Source organism: Carlito syrichta, unplaced genomic scaffold, assembly GCF_000164805.1.
Source record: "Carlito syrichta isolate Samal-C Ts95f unplaced genomic scaffold, Tarsius_syrichta-2.0.1 Scaffold305170, whole genome shotgun sequence".
NCBI classification, from domain to species: Eukaryota; Metazoa; Chordata; class Mammalia; order Primates; family Tarsiidae; genus Carlito; species Carlito syrichta.
In genome coordinates, this window is record NW_007249266.1 from 97,908 (window position 1) to 122,071 (window position 24,164).

Sequence of the window (24,164 nt, forward strand, 5' to 3'; positions counted from 1 at the left end):
AATTAGTGGGCAGAAGGTTGAAGAGAAACAGGATACGGGCATAGTTTCAAAGTATCTCCTCCAAGATATTCAGTAACTACAAAAAGAAAAATGACAATTTTACAGTGGAGAAACCTCACAGATCACACCTTAGCCAAATAATCAAAGTTAATATAATAACATATTAACATCACGAACCCTTTGATATGACTCATTGAGAAGAACATAAAATCACTTCTGTAATATGCTTACTCAAAATGCACAACTTCATTACAATTGTAAGAAAGCATCAGTGGCTCAACCTGTAATCCCTGCACTTTGGAAGGCTGAGGCAAGTGGATTGCCTGAGCCTGCAGGTTCAAGACCAGCCAGGGGCAACTTGGCAAGACTTCATCTCTACAATAAATCACAACTTAGCCGGGCATGGTAGCGCATGCCAGTAGTTCCGCCTACTTGGAAAGCTGAGGGGGAAAGATCACCGGAGTCCCGCAGGTCGACGCTGGGGTGGCCATGAGTGTGCCACTACACTCCAGCCTGGGTGAGAGAGTGAGACACCAACTCAAAAAAAAGAGAAAGAAAGAAAGCATCAAACAGGCCGAGCACAGTGGCTCACACCTGTAATTCCAGCCCTTTGGGAGGCCAAAGCAGGAGAATTACTTAATTCATGAGTTCGAGACAAGCCTGGGCAACATAGATTTTTTTTCTCTATCAAAAAACAAAAAATTAGCTGGGCATAATGACACATGTCTGTAGTCCCAGTTACTCTGGAAGCTGAAGCAGGAGATTGCTTGAGCCCAGGAGTTTGAGGCTACAGTATAAGCCATGATTGTGCCACTACACTCCAGCCCAGGTGACAGAATGAGACAGGAAGGAAGGGAGGGAGAGAGAGAGGGAAGAAAGAAGGGAGAGAAGGGGGGGGAGAGAGGAAGGGAGAGAGAGAGGAAAGAGACAGAGAGAGGGGGAGAAAGAGATGCAGGAAGTAAGGGAGGGAGGGAAGAAGAAAGAGAGGGAGGGAGGGAGGAAGGAAGGAAGGAAGAAACCATCAAACAAACGCAAACTGATAGACAGTCTACCAAGTAACTGGCCAATACTCTCCAAAAGGGTCAAGGTCATGACAGACAAGGAAAGACTGAGGAACAGTCATAGATTAGAGGACACTAAGGAGACATAACAACTAAATGTAATGTGGAATCCTGGATCAGAAAAAGTACTAGTGAAATTCATGAGGTCTATACATTAGTTTATCATATTATATCAATGTTAATTTCTTAATTTGGATAATTAAACTTTGGTTATATAACACACTTACATAGGAGGCTGGGTGAGAATTATATGGAAAATCTCTAAACTGCTATTTTTGAGGGTTTTTTTTAGTTGGAGTCTCACTCCGTCACCCAGACTGGAGTGAAGGGCACACTCCCAGTCACTGCAGTCTTGACCTGCTGGACTCCCGGTGATCCTTCTGCTTCAGCCTTCCCAGTAGCCAGAACTACAGGCACATGCTACCACACCCAGTTAACTTTTTTTTTTCTTTTTTCTTTTTGAGTTGGAGCCTCACTCTGGCCCAGACTGGAGTGCAGTGGCCGCTCCCGGCCACCGCAGCCTCGACCTGCTGAGCTCCGGCGGCGATCCTTCCGCCGCAGCCTTCCAAGTAGCCGGAATTACGGGCATGTGCTACCACGCCCGGCTGATTTTTTGATTTATTGTAGAGATGAGGTCTCGCTGCCCAGGCGGGTCTCAAACCCGTGGGCTCAGGCAATCCACTCACCTCAGCCTCCCAAAGGCGTGGGATTACAGGCTGAGTCACCGAGCCCGGCTCCAGTTAACTTTTGATTTATTGTAGGGATGAGGTCTTACCAAGTTGCCTAGATGGGTCTCGAACCCGTGGGCTCAGGCAATCCACTCACCTCAGACTCCCAAAGCGCTGGGATTTAAGGTTGAGCCACCAAGCCCGGCCGCTAAACTATTCTTACAACTCTTCTGTAAGTCTGAAATTAGTTCAAAATAAAACGATTTTTTTTTAAAAAGATGAGTTTCCCTAATGAAAAAGAGGAAAAGGAAGGGGAGTAGGAAGAGAGAGCAAAGGAAGAAAGTGAAGAAACCTGTGAGAGTTGTGAAGCCTCTGTCAAAGGAGGCCATGGAGGCAGTCTATGTTGACATCCACATGAGAAAATAAAGGGCTATCTCTTTACTTCACAGCTTATCCTCCCAACTCAGAAAGTTGGAAAGGTTTCTGTGTTTACAAGAACAGTCTAAGATATTGCTATCCAATAAAGTAGCCACTAGCCACACAAGGCTATTGAGCACTTGAAATGTGGCTAGCCCATACAGAGATGGGCTGAATAAGAGTAAAATATGTACTGGATTTCAAAGACTTAGTATAAGACAAAAAATAAATACGGAAGATATCTCAATTGTGCTCATATTAATAACAAAGAGAAATGAGAACACTTTGGATACATGGGTTAAATAAAATCTACTATTAAAATTAATTTTGCGGACTGTCTAAGACATCACCGCCAAGGTGGAAACCGGGGAGATGGCCAAGACCAACCCTAAGAACGTACAGGATCTCACCTTGGTGATGCATACACTCCTATAACAGAGGCAAGTTAAATTTCAGACCATGTCTGACCAGATCATTGGAAGAATTGATGATATGAGTAGCCACACCAATGATCTGGAGAAAAAACATCACAGACCTCATGACACAGGCTGGGGTGTAAGAACTGGAGGGTGAAAACAAGGTTCCTGCCACACAGGAGAGCTGAAGGTTGCTACTAATTTATACTGAAATCTGGAACATCATTTTTCCAAGCCAAGAGAAGACCGGATGGCTTTTTGCAGCTAACTACTATGTGTAGACAGGTTTTCTATTCTAAAGTGTACATTCTTTTCACATACAATACAGTTAGTTTATAGAGTGATTGACCCCCAGTTTCTTGAACATGGTAGCTTCACATGCTGGACCTTGGTCAGTTGTACTATTAACTATTAAGCACTAACATTTTGTCAGTTCCTGAAAAAAAATTAATTTTGCCTATTTGGGGTTTTTTTATATGACTACAAAATTTTTTTAAATTATCATTATACAACATATACAATACATCACATGTATTGGACAGAGAGAGCCAAAGTCTCAGGAAATGGAATGCTTGTCAAGTTAACATTCAGGGCATAGCATGCACATAAAATACCCAAACACTCCTCAAGCCACCTAAATGTCAGGGACCTGGAAATGTGGTTCTTTGCAATCAAAAAGTCCTGTCTGGAAATATTTTTTATTGAGGATTTGCAGGGTGGGGATGTGTAAGGAGAGCACTACGACTGGTGACACAGACTTTAACCACAATTTATGAGGCTAATGTTAGCTTTAACACAGTGGGATGCTGCAGCCAGTTCATAACAGTTTACAAGGGCCGATTATTTAATGTCCAGAAATGTTGCAAGCCAGCTGATAAAACTTAGAATTAATAAAAAGTTTATTACAAACTCATCACCTCCTAATTATTTCACTACATTCTATGATGAGGTTTATTTACACCTATCTTAACATGTACCTGTATGCTCAAATTACAATACAATGGTGTGCTTCTTCACATCTCTTCCCAACTCTGCGTTCAGTGACATCACATTGGTAGCATGAAATCAACCACTATGGGGAATTTATATCATGAAAATTAACAAATCCTACAATTCAAGGCTTCTCTTTTGGAGAGCCAGTTGTTTTCCAGGACATCACTGCTTTAAGAAAGTCCTAAAACACATCTGACTATTATCAAACAGTCAGATAATAAATAACAAGTGTCAGGATATGAAGAAACTGGCAGGTAACCCTCTTTCAAGTCCCCTCCTGCTTGAGAGTTTTTTGTCTTCTTAATAAACTCCTGATTTCTCACCTCTAAAGAAAAAAAAGAAAGAAAGAAAGACACTGGCACCTTCATACACAATTGGTGGGAATGTAAAATGGTGCAGCCACTTTGGGAAACAGTCTGGCTCCTCAAAAGGTTATAAACATAGTGTTACCATATAATCCATCAAATCTACTTCTAGGTGAGAAAAACAAAAACATATGCCCTACAAAAACTTGTACATGAATATTCATAACAGTCAAAAAGTAGAAACAACTCAAACATCCATCAATTGATTAATGAATTAATAAAATGTGGTGGATTCATACAATAGAATATTATTTGGCAAAATTTAAAAAAGGATTAAGGCCAGGCATGGTGGGCCACACTTGTAATCCCAGCACTTTGGGAAGCCAAGGGAGGAGAATCTCATGAGCTCAAGTGTTAAAGACAGCCGGGCTCGGTGGCTCAGCCTGTAATCCCGCGCCTTTGGGAGGCTGAGGTGAGTGGATTGTCTGAGCCCACGGGTTCGAGACCCGCCTGGGCAGCGAGACCTCACCTCTACAATAAATCAAAAAATCAGCTGGGCGTAGTAGCGCATGCCTGTAATTCCGGCTACTTGGAAGGCTGAGGCGGAAGGATCGCCAGTGCCCAGCAGGTCGAGGCTGTGGTAGCCGGGAGCGGCCACTGCACTCCAGTCTGGGCGACAGACTGAGACTCCAACTCAAAAAAAAAACAAAAAAAAAGAGTTAAAGACAAGCCTGGGCAACATAATGAGACTTTGACTCTACAAAAAAATCAAAAAATAAGCCAGGTGTGGTGGCACGTGCCTGTAGCCCAGCTACTTGGGAAACTAGGTGGAAGGATCACCTGAGCCAAGGAGGTCAAGGCTGCAATGAGCATTAATCATGCCACCGTACTCCAGCCTGGGTAACAGAGTAAGAACTCCAACTCAAAAAAATAAACGAATGAATGAATAAAAAATTAAATAAATAGGAATACATTACTGATTCATGCTACAACATGAATGAACCTTGACAACATTATGCTAGTGAAAGAAGTCAATCACAAAAAACTACTTGAGTCCATTTAAATGAAATGTCCACAATAGGCAAACTCATAGAGACAGAACATAGATTAGTGGTTGCTTTTTTAGGGTTGGAGGGGTAGGAAAAATGTGGAATGACTTCTAAAGGATACGAGGTTTCCTTTTAGAATGATAAAAAAGTTCTAGCCAGGCTTGGTGGCTCAGCCTGTAATCCCGCGCCTTTGGAAGGCTGAGGTGAGCAGATTGACTGAGCCAACGGGTTCGAGACCCGCCTGGGCAGCAAGACCTCGTCTCTACAATAAATCAAAAAATCAGCCAGGCATGGTAGCGTATGCCTGTAATTCCGGCTACTCGGAAGGCTGAGGCGGAAGGATCGCCGGAGTCCAGCAGGTCGAGGCTGCGGTGGCCGGGAGCGGCCACTGCACTCCAGTCTGGGCGACAGAGTGAGACTCCAACTCAAAATAAAAAAAAAAAAAGTTCTAAAATTTCTTTTGATGCTGGTTGCATGACTCTGTGGATGTACTAAAAAGCACTGAAATATATATGTTAAAAAGGTTAATTACATAGTATAGGATTATATTTCGATAAAGCTCAAAAAAATCCATACGACACTCTTTCTCTGTTTAGAAATAGCTTTCTGGGTCCCAGTTCAGCAAGAAATGACACTAGAGAAACCAGTCTCAGAAAACTGCAACTGGGGAGCACCCATCAGACTTGAGGTCCCCGACTAGAGGCTTTCAGACTGTGTCTAGTCCACAGGCATGTTTAATTCTGAGCTGACATTTGAAAATCACGAGATTTTTAAAAGTCCAGATTTCCAACATCTTGCCATCTGAAGATGTCAGGCCAGCCTAGTTCCCACAATCAGCTCCAGGCTGCAGCAGCAGCAGGCACAAGCTCCCCAACACTCCCTGTCACCTCATTTCCACTGAGGCTGAGAATCCATTATCATTAAGGAAAAAATGTTTTTCCCAGCCAAAAACAGAAAACAAAGACTAAGGCATCTGAGAGTTTTAAGAAAAATGAGTGGCCGGGCGCGGTGGCTCACACCTATAATCCCAGCACTTTGGAAGACTGAGGTAAGAGGATTGCCTGAGCCCATGAATTCGAGACCAGCCTGGGCAACCTGTCCAGACCTCATCTCTATAACAAATCAAAAAATTAGCTGGACATAGTGGCGCGTGCCTACAGTTCCAGCTACTTGGAAGGCTCAGGCAGAAGGATCACCTGAGCCCAGCAGGTCAAGGCTGCGGTTGCCATGAGGATGCCACTGCACTCTAGCCTGGGCGAAAGAGTGAGAATTCAACTCAAAAAAAAAAAAAATGTTAAAAGCTGGGTGTGGTGGCTCACATCTATAATGCCAGCACTTTGGGAGGCCAAGGTGAGAGGATTGCCTGAGCCCATGGGTTTGAGACAAGCATAGACAACTTAGTAAGACTTCATCTCTACAACAAATCAAAAAATTAGCCGGGCATGGTGACGTGTGCCTGTAGTTCCAGCTACTTGGAAGGCTCAGGCAGAAGGATCACCAAAGCCCAGCAGGTCAAGGCTGCAGTGGCCATGAACATGCCACTGCACTCTAGCTGGGACAAACCAGTGAGAATTCAACTAAAAAAAAAGACAAATGAGTAATACCAGAGAGTTCTATTGGAGTGGACAGTCTTCCCGCTTCACAAGCTAACAAGGCCCACCTGTGTCAAAAGAACCAGTTTTTCCTTGCATATGCCAACCTTACTCTTTCACGTGGCCTGACTGGCCCCAGTGCTATTCCTGTGAGAAATTCTAAGCGCCATGAAGGCAGAACTATGTCTGTTGTCTCTGGCAGCTAACACAGATTTGGCATAAAACACAGCACTCAGTTACCATGTGATGGCGGAAAAAAAGGCAGCCAGAAGCGCATGTCCTGGGGTCATTCAATCCCAAAGAAAGAGCACAGGGAGGCAATTCCTTCTCTCGCCACACCTCCTGCTTACAGCCTGCTCTCCCAATCGTATTTAATTCAAGGGACAGTTTAGGCCTCTGAGACAGCCACAGGATGAAGCGGGTAAAACAAGGCAGCCAACTGTGTTGTGAAACCATCAGGCCGGCAGCAGGCCCCCCAGCATGGTGTTGCTACTCACGCTTGGTGAGGTATCCTGAGTGCGAGGCTACGACGTGCAGGACGGTGCAGCCATCCTCGTCTTTCTGGTTGATGCGGCTTTTCCACTCAGGCTTGTGGTCCATTAACCACTTGAAGAGATGGTTTTCCCCTGAAGGGAATTAGAATGACTTACTGATGCTATTTTCTACATACAGAATATCAGCAAAGCAAGCCAATGTGGACCACACTAAGGTAACCAAATGAGGAATCCAACACATTTCCACTCACCATATACAGGTGTGGGGTGTCACAGGATCACAGGAGTTTGTTACATCAAAGGATGAGTTATAGAAAGTTATTCATAATAATCTTAGGTCAGCTTCCCAACAAGCCTGAGACAAAGATTCTTATACATGTGAATGACTTAGCTAGAAATACCAGGAGAGAGAGAGGGAAGCAGGACAGATAGGGAAGGCAGCTAAAAAGAATGTCGTCCTAGCTGGAGTCGTTCCACCAGATCCAATGAGGAGGCAGAAGCAAAAACTGCACCATAGCCTCGACCTGCCTTGAGGCACCGGGGCTGACCTTTCTGAATCCCCGTGTCAGTCAGTCATGGACTATGGAATTACCCCAGGAAGACAGAACCTCCCCGGGAAGTGGTGTCTGTTGGCAAAGAGCAATGCTCTGGCCAAGGAGACAGTTGTGAGTTGTCAGCTGACATTGAGCAGATAGGGTGGGGATGTTGGTGGTTAAGAGGATCTGGGCAGGGAACTGACAGCCTCTGTGTCAATAATCAAGCCCATATCTCTAAGGAGATTACTCCCCTACTACATTACTATCAATAGCACAAATAGTTCCGATTCTTTTCCCAGCCTCCTTCCTTGCATCTCTAGAGTTCTAGGAAAGTCACACACTTCTGCCAATTCTGTGGGCACCATTTGTCACCATGTCAGAACTGTCCTCTGAGAAACAAATCAGGAATAAATGTGAAGGCTTGATCTTACCAATACCACCTGTAACCACAGGAGCTAACTTATTAGGCACAGTGGGGAAGCAGAACTTTCATAACCAGAGGCACACCTCCTGTGTTCCCAATTCCTAATTTGAAACTGGGAGGATTAGATTGAATTGCTTTTAATTGGGCTTTACTTTTAAATGCTTGACCCACCAATCCCTGTGTAAGAATAAAGTCTCTCATGAATTTCCCACTACATCAAGTAAGTAACAGCAGGACAAATCTGGTTAAAGCAAAAATGAGGGTCCCAGGCCTCAAGCCCCTGGCCAGCTCCCTCCCCATTCCCAGGAAGATGACACAGTCTACAAGAGGCAGACTAGACAAGTTCTCTTGACCTTTTCTGGAGCTAAAATAAGTAAGCACACAATAGTGCTGCCACACGTGTTCAAAAAGAAAGGCAAATTTCTATCAAAAGTGTAAGTGTATGATGTGTGTTAATAATAAAATAAAAAGATTTTAAAATTTAAATCTCAAAGCCAGATTGTAAAGCTTGGGAAAAAAAGAATTTTATGCCAGGCTCGGTGGCTCAGCCTGTAATCCCTCGCTTTGGGAGGCCAAGGTGAGTGAATTGCCTGAGCCCGCGGGTTTGAGACCCGCCTGGGCAACTTGGCAAGACTTCATCTCTACAATAAATCAAAAAAATTAGCCGGGTGTGATAGTGCACACCTGTAGTTCCAGCTACTTGGAAGGCTGAGGCAGAAGGATCGCCGGAGCCCAGCAGGTCAAGGCTGCGGTGGCCAGGAGCAGCCACTGCACTCCAATCTGGGCAATGGAGTGAGACGCCAACTCAAAAAAAAAAAAAAAAAAAGAATTTCATGAAAACATAGCCCTTTAAAAGAACCATAACCAAACTGTACCAGCAATAGCCCATATCTCCCTTGGGACTCCCCCATCCACAGTCCCAGAACACAAGTGTCAGCCCTCTGAGCTAGAGGGAAAATGAACCTGGGGAAAAAGACTACGGCTGCCTTTGTCAACAGAGAAAACTCCATGGCAATACTGGGAGTACTGCCCAGTAGTGGCTGGCTGTCCCAAGCCCCCTCCCTTGGGTCCCAAGGCTCTACCTTGCAGCCAGGATCTGTCTAGGAACATGGAATCCTTTCAGTTTGGGCCTCTTGTAGCTAGTAGGTCCCAGGAGAAATAAGAATGATGCTGTTTCCCTGATGCTTTATTCATTTGAATAATCAAATTATTTGACTTGAATATTCTCCATTCAAGTGGCTACATTCTAGTTTCACTTGAGCTCAGAGCTAGAAGGGCAGCTCAGAGCTGGAAGCGCAGCATAAAACTGAGAGAAGACTCACTGGCTTGGATACAGAGACGCATGAGGGCATGAAGAGGGTAGGGTCCTATACTCTCAACACATGCACCGATGGAGATGAGCCACTGGACTAACTTGGGCACCTGTTCCATCTTCTCATAAAGTCCAATGAAGACATATTTCTGGAAAAAACCACACAAGAAGAATCATGGAAGTCACTACATCATTATGATATTTCAAATGCCTTCACCCATAAACCTCGGAAATCAGTAAAACCTGGATTAGCTGTGGTCCAAATCTAAGATTATTATAAATAACAAATTTGTGGTGAGGCAGCCGAAGGGGAAGGTCCCAGACACAAGACTGAAGTGGCTTGATTTGAAACCATATGCTTCAAGAAGCCACCTTACCTCAAAGAGACCTTTCAGAGATAACTCTGGGACGTGAATATTTTCTGGTAGTCGGTCTTTTTTCGCAGACAGAAGTAGAAATGACTGATGGGAGAGGAGAAAAAAAGTTGGAATAATAATGTTCTCCACAAAGGTTATGAAAGCAAAAAGGTTATGTTAAGCTTTAAAACAAGCAAACAAACAAACAAAACTCCCTCTAACCTTGTCTCTTTTTTAAAGCTATCTGCCAACTTTTTCAGTTTGAGCCATGACAAAGTCTCTCTGCCTATCCAACTTCCTGTTCTTACAGAGAGGCTAAGGTCTCTCGGCACTTCCTCAAAGCCTGCTGAGGACGGGGCAGTTGATGTCATGCAGAATTTCTGAGAGTACAGTGGCAGTTACAGTGGCAATGAGGTAGAAATTTTAAAAAGTAGTTCCCTGAAATGTTCTTAAAGCTTAGCAAGCAGAAGACTCTAATTCTTTAGAAATATCCCATCCCAATCAAGTCTTTAGCACATCAGTGTTTCATAAACCCCAGTATTTTGAGCCCATCAGAACCATCAAGTACCAAAGCTTAGAACTCGAGTCCCGATCAGTTAGTGAGCTGATTATGTACATCTTCTTCCAAGTCCTGTATATCATATTAGTACCTGGAAACTGGCCATGGTAAGAGTACTTTCACCATGGAAATTGGTAAATGCTACAAATCAGGGTTTCATTTCCTTCAGAGAGCCAGCTGTTAAGCCACAGACACTATTTTAAGTCACTGAAAAGACTGGAGCCCCCAGTGGTTAAGCAATTTTTCCTAGGCCCCACGGCACATCCTGAGAATCCCCTATTGAGATCATCCAGGTATGCCAACAGGTTTAAGAATTCCAAGCTCTGCAATGGCCATGACTGGAGACCCAGTCTCAGTTCCGACCTCCCTCAAGTATGCTCTGGCCAATGGACTTAGGACCACAGGCAGTGAGCCTATGTCCACAGCTTGTATGTAATTTCTTTCAGTTTAATGCTCACTCTTAACTGTTCACCCTAAACAGGCCCCACTGCCCACATTCAACCCCGGATGATACACTCAGCGTTCTAACAGTCCAACTGCTGCCTGGCTTTTACAAGATGCCTTTGTCTCCAGTATATATGATTTGGGAATTACCTGAGCGCTAATGCAAGCAGGATGCCAGACCGGTCACTTGAGCTGAATTTCTGGGCCCTCCTTTGGCAGACAGTGATGCTAATCTATTAATAGATCCTGTCTCCCATTCTCTCACTTCCCCCCTAGGCCATGGAGCTCTGTTCATACCCACCCTACACTGGGAAGAGAGGACAGAGTCCTTTCCAGAGCAGTAAACTATATTCCTGCTAATAAGGCCAAAAGCTTCCTAACTCAAGAGACCTACACTAGCACTTGGAATCACAGGATTTCAAAACTTTCAAAAAAATAAAGCTGGAAAGAGCCTTATAGATCTCTTATCTTATCCTAAGAAAAAAGATCCCAAATGTCTTTTAACAGGGCCCTGGATTCCTGAATCCTGGTTCCCCTCAAGAATCCAGTCTGCTTTCCTCATCTCCACATCTGCCCTTCCAAGACCTGTTAATATGGAGGTAAGATTCAAGGAGCCCGTGGCTGAACATAAAGTTTCCCATGGGCTGGGCGCAGTGGCTCAAGTCTGTAATCCTAGCACTTTGGGAGACTGAGGTGAGGGAACTGCCTGAGCCCACAGGTTTGAGAACAGCCTGGGCAACTTGGCGAGACCTCATCTCTACAATAAATTTTTAAAAATTAGCCAGGCATGTTAGTGCGTGCCAGTATTTCCGGCTACTTGGAAGGCTAAGGTGGAAGGATCACCGGAGCCTAGCGGGTCAACGCTGGGATGGCCGTGAGCATGCCACTGCACTCCAGCCTAGGAGACGAATAAGACTCTAACTCAAAAAAAAAAAAAAGTTTCCCACAAACCCCCTTAAACTATATGCATAACTATCTGTGAATGCAAAAAGAGATCCACAGATCTTATTAGATTTCCAATGGAATCCATGACTTGCCCAAAATTTAAGAATTCTCTATTCTAAAGTCATTCAACACACCAGGATCAAAAATCCTTAACTGGTTGCTGTTGCTTTTGGTGACTTTTCTAGACTGTCCAGCTTTAGAAAACCCAGCAGGCCCTTTCTAACCAAACTCCCAGCCTTGGCCAGCCCATTCTTATGAGCACTTATAGCCTATTATCAATGATATCTACTGTTCACGGGATACTGAGCATATCCCAGTTATTATAAAACTCCTTAGCTCCGTGTCTGCCACTAGAAGCCTTCAACAAATATTAGTTGCTATTTTTATTTGGTGCTCTGGTTCATTACTTCTCATTCTCACCAAAATCCAGAGAGAATAGGTTTATATGCTGCAACTTACAAATCAGGAAATTAGGCTCATAGGAGAAGTAATTAGCTCAAAACAGTAAGTAGAGGATTAGGATTCAAGGAAACATCTGTGTGACACTGAAGCCCAGGCCCTCACAGTCATCCACTCCTCCATTCCAGGGATTCTTGGCCCTGAGTTTAGGTCCTACAACCTCATTTAGCTGCCATCCAAATGTTAGCAGTCCCTTAAAACCATACAGAGGTCAGTCATGGTGGCTCACGTCTGTATTCCCAGCATTTTGGGAGGCAAAGGCAAGAGGACTGCCTGAGCCCAGGGGTTCGAGACCAGCCTGGGCAATTTGGCAAGACTTGGTCTCTACAACAAATTTTTAAAAGTAGCTGTGTGTGGTGGTGTGCCTGTAGTACCAGCTACTTGGAAGGCTGAGGTAGAAGGACCACCTAAGCCCAGCAGGTCAAAGCTGCAGTAGCTGTGAGCATGCCACTACACTCCAGCCTGGGTGACAGAGTGAGACTTCGACTCAAAAAAAAAAAAATACAGAAACCCTTGTGAGCAGCACAGACAGGTCATGTGAACCTACACTAGCTGATGTAGCACAAAAAGGATTGTGAAAATAAACATGTAACTGTTTATTTTTCCCATTCCACATTACCATTATCATCTGGACTTTATATTTCTTTGATGACAATGGAGACACAGAGCAAGGAGTGAGGTTGCCACAATCTAAGTATTTTTCTCATCTTTAAAAAAAAGGAAATTCGTTTGCTAATCTATCTCAAAGACTTTCCATCTTTAATAATGTCCCAGTTAAAAAGTTATTCTGGCATCAAGACAAACAAATCATAAATTACAATGCTTCAGTGCCAACAGGACAAATCATTTAACCAAGAGTATACTTTCCACATAAGAAAGCCACCGCCTTTCACTTACATGCCATAATCCTTTCTTTGCCAACTTTTCTATTACAGATTGCCACACTTCTGATGAGAATCCAGTTGTGAAAATACGATCAAAGCAAGGCAAGAAACTTTGCAAAACAATAGAGTCACCTGAAAGAAAGTTCCAAAGTTTAGAAATTTTAATGTGGGGAAAGTCTACAACATTTGGGAAAAGATTATCCAATTAAGACCACACACAATTAGGACAAATGGCAAATTAAAAATATCAGAAAGAGCCGGGCTCGGTGGCTCAGCCTGTAATCCCGCACCTTTGGGAGGCTGAGGTAAGTGGATTGCCTGAGCCCGCGGGTTCGAGACCCGCCTGGGCAACTTGGCGAGACCTCATCTCTACAATAAATCAAAAAATTAGCCGGTCGTGGTAGTGCGCGCCTGTAATTCCAGCTACTCGGAAGGCTGAGGCGGAAGGATTGCCGGAGCACAGCAGGCGAGGCTGCGGTGGCCGGGAGCAGCCACTGCACTCCAGTCTGGGTGACAGAGTGAGACTCCAACTCAAAAAAAAAAAAATATCAGAAAGAAAGACATTTTCAAAAAAGTATGACTGACTGAAGTGGCAATTGTTTTCAGTTCACCCATAAAATCAATCCCGAGTTAGGCAGCATAATGGGAGCTGACATCCACTTCACTTTTTCTATTTGCCAAGCCCAGGGACACATACTTTTATTGTATCCCTGGAACAAACTACTAAGGCAGAGCCTATTATCTCCATTTACAGAGGAGGAAATGGAAGCTTAAGAGAAGTTACAAAAGCCACTTCCTTAAAGAAAACTGTGACAATTATAGTTACCCAGTAGATTAGAAACTATGACAGGCCAGGTTCTGTGGCTCAGCCTGTAATCCCAGCACTTTGGGAGGCGGAGGTGAGTGGACTGTCTGAGCCCGCAGATTCAAGACCAGCCCAGGCAACTTGGCGAGACTTTGTTTCTACAATAAATCATAAAATTAGCTGGATGTGGGATCATGCCTGTGGTTCCAGCTACTTGGAAGGCTAGAGCCCAGCCTAACTGGGGTGGTGATAAGCGTGCCACTGCACTCCAGCCTGGGCGATGGAGTGAGACTCCAAATTAAAAAAAAAAAAAAAAAAAAAAAAAAAAGAAGGCCAGGCTAGGTGGCTCAGCCTGTAATCCCGCGCTTTGGGAGGCCAAGGTGAGTGGACTGCCTGAGCCCTCGGGTTCGAGACCTGCCTGGGCAACTTGGCGAGACCTCATCTCTACAATAAATCAAAAAATCAGCCGGGCGTGGTAGTGCATGCCTGTAGTTCCAGCTGCTTGAAAGGCTAGAGTCCAGCAGGTCGACGCTGGGGTGGTGATAAGCGTGACAGAGTGAGACTCTGGGCGACAGAGTGAGACTCCAACTCGGGAAAAAAAAAAAAAAGAAAAGAAAAGAAACAATGACAAATGAAGACATCATAGCACATCATGCAATTAGTTCATGACAAAAAACCAAGACTGGAATCCAGATCTTGTTAACTCTTTCGGTCAATACACTTTCTTCTAACCTAGTGGCCCATCAACCTGTTGCAACTTGTGATCCTCCAAACCACATTTCTCAAACTCAAGGATGAGAATATCCAAGGGGACAGATCAAGTGTCAGAATAACTTGGCACCTCTTCCATGGTTATTAATTTCAAAAAATAAGTAAATATCAAAACAAGCATATACTGCATGAAAGGAAACAAAATTTCCATAAATACACTTTTCAAAATTTAGAAATTGGGCCATGGGCATACATTCACCCTCCAGAAAAGAGTACTTGGGTAGAAAAGCACTACATGCATTTCCCTAAGAAGTCCTGTTAACTGTTCCCTTTCGGTGTGGGGGCAGAATGGAAATCACCCAGGTTATCTTACAAGACAGTCACCAATAAGCTGATGTCTGGAATTCCCATGACTATGGCCTGGATTAAGGCAGATCAGTAACTTTTCAAAGAGCAGAGAAGATAGTAAGGAAGTGCAGGGAACGGGCCAAGCCCTTAAGATGGGAGGGAATTGCAGCCAATTTTGGCCACTGTCGGCAAAGGCTGACTGGAGAGCTGTAACCCATCAGCACCTATCTAAAGACCATCTACTTCCTTCTCTAGGGGACATGGTTGTGCCTGCCTCAAACCCCTTCCCCTGCCTGCTAATGCTCTAAACCCCTCCCTGCACCAAACCTGCCAAAATCTGTGGGATTCCATCCACAGACCACAGAAGTTGCTTTCCTACAACAGCAGTGGGAACAGTTGAATCAGTAAAGGTAATCAGTTGTCAGCAGCGATTTCCCCATATCTGGAAGCCAAAGACCATTTTTCAGCAATTCTAATGTGCCATTTTTCACATTCTAGCATCTCTGAAACCAGGATATGTCTTGCAATCGATGTTGTTTCTTAATGACAGAACATAAATTAACAGCACCTCTTAAATTACTGCAACTTTCAAAGGTAATATTTGAAAACAACATCCTGGCTATTGATTGGCAAGAGTTTTAACTGTACCATCACTGGCAAGGAGTATATTACATTGTGTTTTACGGGTTTCTGGTTTTGTCTAATCTGGGCCACTGACAAAGCCATCTTACAAGCTGGACGAGTAGAGTAGTAGTACAGTGATGCAAAAGCTCCCCCTCCCTCCTGAACTGAGCGCACAGATCCTCTGCTGATTCTGCAGTGCCAGACAGTGAGCTTCACAGCCCTGACACTGAGCACCCGATCAGCTGTCACAGGATCCACCACAGACCCTTCCAGGCCATTTTCATAGCAAACAAGCATATTTTCTCAACAGACTGGAGAAACACATGTAAAAATAACAAGATCTTGGAAGGCTGAGGCGGAAGGATCGCCAGAGCCCAGCAGGTCCAGGCTGTGGTGGCCATGAGTATGTCACTACACTCCAACCTGGGTGACAGAGTGAGACATGAACTCAAAAAAAAAAAAGAAAGAAAAGAATATCACAAGAAAGAGCTAAAATCACATAAGACAAGTAACATAAACAGGGAAATCCCTATGAATAGCAACATGGAACACTTAAGAAGTCTGAAGCCAAACTCCCAAGCTTTAAGACATTTGTGCAAAGGGATTTAGTTGCTTTTACAAGGACATGAGCTAGCTACAAAAGCTTCAAAAATGCTTTGTAATGTGCAAACCAGTTTCACTCAAACAACATATATCAGTCACAAAGAAACATTCTGAAATTGTCTCCCCAGAAGCCTGAGACCCCAGGAGCCATTCAAATAAAGTAACAAGGACTTTAAAAAAAAATGGTTTCCCCAATTCCAACTTACTACTCATAGTAGTGAAGATTCCAACAAGAAAATCAGCAACCTGTGCCTGTTCTTGGCCACGCTGAAGAAGCTGCAGACCCTCAAAAAACATGCGAGCAGCTTCGTAAGGCTGGAGCAGTCGCAGCAAGGAATAACCAGCTCGGTAGTATCCCTGGAACAAGATAAAAAGCAAAACTGAAATGCACCACATCTCTTCCAACCTGCTGCTGAAAGGAAAGGCAATACTGGCAACAAGGAGAATTCCAACTCTGAAAGTCTCACTTCTATGTAAATACAGATTTCTAACAAGCACTAGACACAGTTTCCACATTATATTCTATGCCACATTTTTCCTGTCATTTTTTAACTGCCAAGAAAATAATCACTTTCAAATCCATGGCTTACACAGCAACTAACATGACACAGAGAGAAAAGAAGCGGGCCTGCTTCCAATTGTATATGTGGTTTATTTATTTATTCATATCTCAAATCACAGCCTGGGCCAGGACATAGGAATGAAAAATTCCTACGACCAGTGTTCAGGAAAAGAATGAGATTGTCATGTAAACACAGAAGGTGTTTCCTGCTCCTTTCAATCAAAGTAAACACAATTTCTACTGGGTATGTAAGGGAAAAAACTGTAATGACACGCAGGCAGATTTACTGAGCTCCTTCCATATTATAAGCGAAAAGGCCCCCAAAAATTGACTTCTGCATGGAGAGGAAAATTACAATGATTGATGGAGAAAAATGGCCTAGTTTTGCCTTTATAAACTGTAGGACTCTCAAACAGGAATGAAATGATATTTCCTTCCCACTTTGATCATCTAAAGCAGGGATCTACCAAAATAATTTTCTGTCAAAGATAACAGGTGTTCACTTTGTGTTTATAAAAAAGCAAGCAAGCACTTAAAAATACCATGTGACACCAAATCCCTGATTATTTATTGATTTGTTTTAACTTTCACTTCAGATAATTAAAAAGGGAAAGAAAAAAATGTGTTTGTGTTGATTTTCTTCCCCCAACCAGGAAACCAAGCAAGCTGGTAAAGAATTTCCCATTTCTTTGCCTTCCTCAGATTTAAGGGTTGGTTTTTGGAGGAAAGTAAAGGGGATCAGAATATGCCACCCCAAAATATGCCACAATGGTATACAGATTATTTTGAGCTGAAGGCATCTGAGATTCAACAGATGCACAAAGAAGCCTTCCCAAAGATTCACTTGACTGATTAAAAGCAGAAACTCCAGAAAAATTAGGGCTGCCACAAACTTTCTCTCCCACTTAAGTTTTATGGCCATGAAGAAGATAGAAAGTCAGCACCAAGATGGGCCTGCACAAACCTTGCTAAGACAGCCCACCCTTTTCTTTTGTCATGTCTCCACAATTTATCACTCTTGGTTAAAAAGTATATTCAAGCTTCCAGGCCTATCCACATTTTTTTTAAGAGATAGAATCTGGCCGGGCTCAGTGGCTCAGCCTGTAATCCCAGCACTTGGGAGGCTGAGGCAAGCAGACTGCCTGAGCCTATGGGTTCGAGACCCACCTGGGCAACTTAGGAAACCTCGTCTCTACAATAAATAAAAAATTTTCCGGGTGTGGTAGCTTGCGCCTGTAGTTCCAGCTACTTGGAAGGCTGAGGCGGAATGATCACCAGACCCCAGCAGGTCGAGGCTGTGGTGGCTGGGAGTGTGCCACTGCACTCCAGTCTGGGCGACATAGTGAGACCCAACTCAAAAATAAATTAAATAAAATAAGAGGATCTCACTCTGTCACCCAAGCAGGAGTGCAGTTGTGCTATCATAGCTCACTGCAGGCTGGAACTCTTGGACTCAAGTGATTCCCTCCATCTCAGCCTCCCATGTAACTAGGACCAGAAGCGCCATGTCACCATGCCTAGCTAATTTTTTATTTTTATTTTTGTAGAGACAGAGTCTCACTATGTTGCCCAAGCCAGTCTTGAACTCCTGGCCTCAAGCTCTCCTCCCACCTCAACCTCCCAAACCATCAGGATTACATGCATGAGCCACCACACCTGTCCCCTATCCAATTTTTTAGGATCCAGGAGTTTGAGGTTGCAGTGAGCTAACCAAGAATTTCAAACTCAGCTTTTGAGATAGGACTTTAAGGTTTTTTTCTCTCTTAATCTTAAAATGTAGCTCACAGCAACAATTTAAAGTGTTTTTTTCCTTTCTTTCCCTCTCAGTGTCCCTTACACAATAATCCTGTTATTAAGCACATACCCATTCATCTAATTATATGCTTGCTTAAGGAATTCAGGAAGCTTATCTTGAAACAACTGAGCATGGAGACCCCATGGCAGAATTCTCCTTTGTTCAGAAATCACCTCAAGGTGGTTAATCTGTATCAGCTGGCTTTCCAGGTAAACTAACCATCAAAACAAGCTTTTGGAATAAAACCAACTTCCTTTTGCTACATCTCAGCGTTTATTTATTTCAGCCTACAAGTGATAAACAGCTGAACTTGCCATAGGTAACACTATGACTATATCATTGACTGAGTGAGACCCTTGTTTCAAAAAAAAAGTTAACATCAAAGAAAATGGGTATGCTTTTCTCCTATTGATCTGTCTCTCAGTCTAATTTGCAGAGTCTCAGCTACTGAACCAAAACAGTGTAGAGGGAAGACTTTTTTTTCCTCCCCTACAAAGGACACTGGCAGTGAGGAAGAGAGCAGGGATAGAAGGGTAACAATGAGCAACAAAAGAAGGGGAGTGGCCCTGGTTGCTGTGCGGTCAGCAACTGCTGCAGGTTTGGTCACTCCAGGAAGAACCCTGGAGCATTATCCAGGACCCTTTAAGCCCTTAAGCCCCAACCACAGCCTCCATCTCAGGGATATGGGCAGAACCCAACCACTCCCCACCCTATCCCAGTTAGAGAAAGAGAATATCCTAAAATGCCTTAGGGAAGAAATTCCAGGAATGCACTCCCATTTTCTTTTTCTTTTTTTTTTTTTGAGTTGAAGTCTCACTCTGTCGCCCAGACTGGAGTGCAGTGGCCGCTCCCGGCCACCTCAGCCTCGACCTGCTGGGCTCCGGGGATCCTTCCGCCTCAGCCTTCCAAGTAGCTGGAACTACAGGCGCACACTACCACGCCCGGCTAATTTTTTATTTATTGTAGAGATGAGGTCTCACCAAGTTGCCCAGGCGGGTCTCGAACCCGCGGGCTCAGGCAATCCATTCACCTCCATTTTCAAAACTAGTCAATACTTCTGAAGTATCCTTCCTCCAAAAGCAGAGGCTTAAAGGCCAGGTGCCGTATTTCAAGTCTGTATTCCCAGCACTTTGGGAGCCTGAAGAGAGAAGATTGCCTGACCACAATTCGAGAGCAGCCTGGGCAACTTGGTGAGACCTCATCTCTACAATAAATCAAAAAATTAGCCGGGCGTGGTAGCACGCACCTGAAGTTCCAGCTACTTGGAAGGCTGAGGTGGAAGGATCGTCTGAACCCAGCAGGTCGGGGCTGCGGTGACGGTGAGCATGCCACTGCACTCCAGCCTGGGTGACAGAGTCAGACTCTGACTCAAAAGAAAAAAAAAAGAAAAGAAAAAAGAGGTTTAAAAATCAATGCCTTCTTATAATGTAAAATAGCCACATCCCTTTCTCAGAATAATCTATAAGGTCAAACTCCCCCATGCCCTTTTCCATTGTGTTCTGTTTCTAGCAGTCATACACAAAATGTAGACCACTGCGGATATAATAAAATCTCCTATTAATAACTAAGGAGTACCAACAACTTTGCTTAATGTATCCTTAATACTCAAAGCAACTCTATGGCACAGGTATTACCTCACTATACAGTTCAGGAAATTAAAGCTTAGAGAAGAGTAACTCATCTAAGCTGTTGAAACTAGTATGGCAGAATATGAAAAAGACCTGTGCTTTCCTACTTTATTTATAGGGGGAAACCTATAAATTTTCTATGCTACTAATTTGACACTTAATTGTATGCTGATTCAGGCAGCCCCAGAATTGCTACTAAACTTAAGGGCTCTGATTTTAATGTTATTCTTCTCCCCAAGGCTGGGATGATGTATTCCACTCCTTTTGTCTGCCTTGAGGCACCAAGAACAGTGAAGGCATCTTGAAGAGTGGCACTCAGGCATCTTAGCTGAAAAAAACAATCAAATGATCTATATTGACCTTTGTTTGCAACCTTAAGGGTCTTATTGGCTTTTCAAACTTCACTGATCCCTCCAAAGGGCTGGTTTCTACTATGATAAATGCTTTCTGAAGAATCAGTGTTGTGTAGTCCACCCAGCTTGCATGTGGAATAAAGCTTTGCGAACACAAACTTTCAAACAGCGAAGAACACCAACAGATGTAAGTTTTAGTGTAACTACATCGGAACAAAATGAGCCTCTGTGATTTCCACTGCACTCCTTCACTCCATCCACCTGGAGGCCAAGCTCTGCTGTTCCCACAAGAGCATTTCAACTCTTGGCCATCACTGTTTTTATTCTTCTCCAGACAATGCTCATATACCCCATGGGTACCTGCCTGAAGTGCAAAGATAACTGAACTAAAAGCACTCCCCGCATTTCCATTTTAAATAGAAGGTAGGGAAAGAGGTAGGTTGAGGAGAAGCAGGCCCATGCCTTCACCCACCCTGATATCTTCACCCTCCCATCCCATACCTTCAAGTAGGTTGGATCCCAACGGAGACATTCCTTGGCAGCAACAAATGCCTCATTCCATTTCCCAAGGTTGTAAAATGCATTGGACTTATTGCAAAGCAGCACAGCCAAGTCCCTGGGGGGAATCCTGTGAGAAAGAACAAACCGGTGGTCTATAAAGCAATGGTTCCACAAATACAGAAAACAATCTTTGAAGGTCCCCATTTTGGTGCTGGTTGCAGCCACAGAAAGGAGGTTTAGCAGGAAATGTCTCATTTATGCCTATCAGATTTATTTCACAGTCCCCTAGAAAACCTGGAGTATTTACAATTTACAAATCTGTCCTCCCTCACTCCCAAATCCTTTGCTCCCACCTTTTTTTGAGTTGATGTCTCACTCCATCACCCAGGCTGGAGTATAGTGGCACGCTCACAGTCACCCAGCGTCAACCTGCTGGGCTCAGGCAATCCTTCTGCCTCAGCCTTCCAAGTAGCCAGAACTACAGGCATGAACTACCACGCCCGGCTAATTTTTTGATTTATTGTGAAGATGAGGTCTCACCAAATTGCCCAGGCTATTCTCAAACATATGGGCTCAGGCAATCTCCTCGCCCAGGCTATTCTCAAACCTATGGGCTCAGGCAATCTCCTCACCCAGGCCTCCCAAAGTACTGGGATTACAAGCTTGAGCCGCTGCACACAGCCTGCTCCCACCTTTTAATGACAAAAGTTCTCAATGCCTTGGTTCCATCTCCCACTCATGTCCCCAGACCTTTTTGTTTTTTAGACACCATGGGAGAAGATGTTGTGAAAATGATGACTGGTCCTAAAGATGGAAAGCATGGGCGTTCCCACTGAGCCTTTAAAGTTGAGACATGGTATGAGTCACTCTACACGCGTGTTCATGGTGAATGAATTCAGAGCGTATCACAGGAAGAGGCTTTCAGAACACGTGATCACACCATCTCCAATACCAGTCCTGAGAATAGGCTGCTGATAAGAGACCTCTGCAGGCCCTAGGAACAGGGTCTGTGGACAGAGAATCCCAGGGTCCTGGTACTCACATGTGGACCAAAGAGGAGACAAGGGCTCTGGGTGAGTAAGGCCCTGGCCCCACAGACTCCTTGCCTGTGAGAAGGAGCACAGCTGGAGGATAGCCAATGGGGGGTCTCTCATGCATGGCAGGACAGGGGCTCCTCTTGCCTGGGTCTAGAGGTAATACAGCTGTAAGTTAGTGCTGAAACCAGATCAGAAGAAGGAAAATGCAAAATGAACCATAATATGTCAAGAGAAGCCCAGGCACCAGTGAATGTAAGACACATGAGAGAAGAAAGTCAGGCTTATGACTTCTTTTTTTATGTAATATTTTAATTATGAAAATAATACAAGTCACTGTAGAAAAGTTAGGTAGATTCAGAGAAGCACAAAAATAAGACAAGGTAAAAATCACCCCCACCCTCAATATTTTGTGTGTCCGGCCTTTTTCACAGCCAATCATTCCCTCTAGGTGAAGGGATGAGCCCCAGAGGCACAAGGTGTAGGTGATTAGCAAGAGAGCCATGGCCCCACTGTACAAGATACCAAGGTGCCTGTCCCGACTCCCTGGCCAGTGCAGCCATCCCCAGCTGCAGTGACTGTTAGTTGCAACTGGATGTTCTTAGCACCCGGTTCTCCAGAGATTTATCCTCATCCTAATGAAAGCTTCCCTCTCCTCAAGGATTTACCCCTATGATATGCTCTGAATTGTGCCCCCATGCCCAAATTCATATGTTGAAGCCTTAGCCCCCAATGGAGCCTTTGGGAAATAATTATGTTTAGATGAGGTCACGAGGATGGAGCCCTCATGATGGGATTAGTACCCTTATATGAAGAGACACTGGATAGTTTACACTCACTCTTAACACTCTCTCTTTCTCTCTCGCTTTCTCTGCCAGGTAAGAACACACTGAGAAGGCAACCTTCGACAGGCCAGAAAGAGAGGCTTCATCTTTAACTTCCCAATCTTTAGAACTTTGAGAAGTAAATTCCTGTTGTTTAAGCCACCCTGTCTATGGTATTTTGTTACAGCCGCCCAGGCAGATTAATTCAGCCCCACTCCCTAGGATGCCCCCGGGGGGCCTAACAGCCTACAATCAATAACTAACTGGCATAAGTATCAAAAGGTTAGCTCCCCTTGCTTCAAAGTGAAACCAGTTCTGTAGTACAATTTATCCCAGTGTTCTCCATGGGATCAAGGTGGATCTGGCTCCAGTTTAGACACCATCCCTGCTTGGCATCTTCCCTTGCCCCATCCTGCCCACCTCAATCACCTTCTCCTGCAAGTACTTGCATTAATGTTTTGCCTTAAATAAGGACCTCTAGGCTCATCTCTGACATAACTCTGACTAGTACCAGGACAAGGAAGGACAGAAACAGAAGGTACAAGCCAATTACACTCAAGATCAACTAGAGTGTAGACACCAAGGTGATGGGGGTAGGAGATGGGAGCCATGTTTCAGTCACTCAATTGAGTGCCACTTCTCAGCATAAGTTTAGACTGTGTATACGCCACAGATGCCAATCGTGGCTCTTTCTACTACAGCTGCTCCCAAAGGATTATCTGGGAACTTCTGAGAGTCCTCAAGACCATTTCCGGGGGTCCACAAGGTCAAAAGATTTTCACAATTGTGGCAGGCTAAATAATGGCCCCCAAATAATGTTATCTTTATGGAAAATGGGGCTTTGTGATTAACAAAAGATGTAGTAGATATGATTAATAAGAATCTTAAGAAGAGATTGGCAGGGCGCAGTAGCTCAAGCCTGTAATCCCACCACTTTGGGAGGCCTAGGGGAAAGGATTGCCTGAGTCCAGGGGTTTGAGACCAGCCTGGACAACTTGGCGAGACCTTGTCTCTACAATAAATAAAAAAAAAAATTAGGTGGACATGGTGGCAAGCACCTATAGTTCCAGCTACTTGGAAAGCTGAGGCAGAAGGATTGCCTGAGCCCAGCAGGTCGAGGCAGCAGTGGCTGTGAGCGTGCCACTGTACTCCAGCCTGGGTGACAGAGTAAGACTCCCAAATCAAAAAAAAAAAAAGATGCCGGGCTCGGTGGCTCAGCCTGTAATCCCCACGCCTTGGGAGGCTGAGGTGAGTGGATTGCCTGAGCCCACGGGTTCGAGACCCACCTGGGCAACTTGGTGAGACCTCATCTCTACAATAAATTAAAAAATTAGCCGGGCGTGGTAGCGCGCGCCTGTAGTTCCAGCTACTTGGAAGGCTGAGGCGGAAGGATCGCCGGAGCCCAGCAGGTCGAGGCTGTGGTGGCCGGGAGCAGCCACTGCACTCCAGTCTGGGTAACAGG

General features: G+C 44.4%; 1 protein-coding gene and 1 pseudogene across 1 annotated transcript in view; one reads left to right on the forward strand and one right to left on the reverse strand.

The window, feature by feature from the left end:
• Positions 1–24,164, reverse strand: part of TRANK1 (tetratricopeptide repeat and ankyrin repeat containing 1) — an 85,242-nt gene that overhangs the window by 58,840 nt on the left and 2,238 nt on the right. Inside the window, exons 2-7 of the mRNA XM_021714044.1 lie at positions 20,845–20,971; positions 16,212–16,362; positions 12,928–13,046; positions 9,645–9,728; positions 9,278–9,416; positions 6,999–7,127 (exon numbers count right to left, since the gene is read on the reverse strand). Coding sequence (XP_021569719.1) covers positions 6,999–7,127; positions 9,278–9,416; positions 9,645–9,728; positions 12,928–13,046; positions 16,212–16,362; positions 20,845–20,971 — 749 coding nt within the window. The remainder of the gene's footprint in view (positions 1–6,998; positions 7,128–9,277; positions 9,417–9,644; positions 9,729–12,927; positions 13,047–16,211; positions 16,363–20,844; positions 20,972–24,164) is intronic.
• Positions 2,519–2,750, forward strand: LOC103263596 (annotated as a pseudogene).